This window comes from Penaeus monodon, chromosome 32 (assembly GCF_015228065.2).
Source record: "Penaeus monodon isolate SGIC_2016 chromosome 32, NSTDA_Pmon_1, whole genome shotgun sequence".
Taxonomy (NCBI): Eukaryota; Metazoa; Arthropoda; class Malacostraca; order Decapoda; family Penaeidae; genus Penaeus; species Penaeus monodon.
The window spans coordinates 24,910,157-24,911,060 of NC_051417.1; the positions used below are offsets into that span (position 1 = coordinate 24,910,157).

Below are 904 nucleotides of genomic sequence, written 5' to 3' on the forward strand. Positions count from 1 at the left end.
CCCAACGGTTTGATAGTATCAGTTGTTGGGATTATAAAAATAAAACATATTAAACAATGTAATGAAATTAGTAATACAGATGCGAGAGATCTTGGGTTACCTGAAAACTCCTTGCACATTCGTCTGGCCTTGAGAACCTGGTGTTCCAGTCTCGCTTTGCACAATGCCGTTCTCTGCTTGGAACTGGAAGGAGTAAGCGCCGTTCTCGGGAGAAACGCGCTCGTCCAGGAGGATGGCGACGGGCGGCTGCTGCTGGGGGGCAGCGGCTGCCACGGCAACGAGGGCGACGAGAACCAGCTGAAGAAGAACGAACACATTCTCATGACTTGTAACACTGATTTTCCACATACATACCACGAGTAATGTTGTGCTAATTTTCACTATCATTCAGCAGAAGTACTATGCACGTAATGAACTAACGGATTTCTCAAAGTCATCACTGATACAATATAACAGTCGCAATAACTTACGGAGTTCATGTTTGAAGACTGTAGGCTAACTGTGAGTGAAACGGATCTGGCGGCTCTTATATACAACAAAAGGCCCGCCTCTCACCTGAAATCAACAGGTTACGCGAGTCTGGACGCTTGTCTAGGACATCGATCCTTCCAAAAAGAAGACCATTACATCGTCGCATTTAGGACAAAATAACGAGATAACATATATATATATATAATGCTTCATACTTAGGTCTGTTTTCCTTGTCCAACTATTTTTTTCTTATTGCTACCGTCACTCTTAATACTTGGTCGTGGCATTCCATGTGAATACTATAATCTAGTTGTTTTGTATGTACAGACGATATCATAATTTTATAATTACCATTTGTGAATATTTTCAGTAAATCAACAGACCACAATATCGTAACCGTGATGAAAAGATCATCCAACGTGAAAATGAAAAT

The 904-nt window shown here is 41.3% G+C and overlaps 1 protein-coding gene across 1 annotated transcript; it reads right to left on the reverse strand.

Annotated features, from left to right (window-relative positions):
* Positions 1–100: 100 nt before the first annotated feature.
* LOC119593309 (cuticle protein AM1159-like) lies at positions 101–543 on the reverse strand (the record flags this gene model as incomplete). Its single annotated transcript, XM_037942237.1, is given in 2 exon segments — positions 101–297; positions 471–543. Coding segments are annotated over 2 exon segments (206 nt in total), but the record flags the coding sequence as incomplete, so codon positions are not given.
* Positions 544–904: the final 361 nt, after the last annotated feature.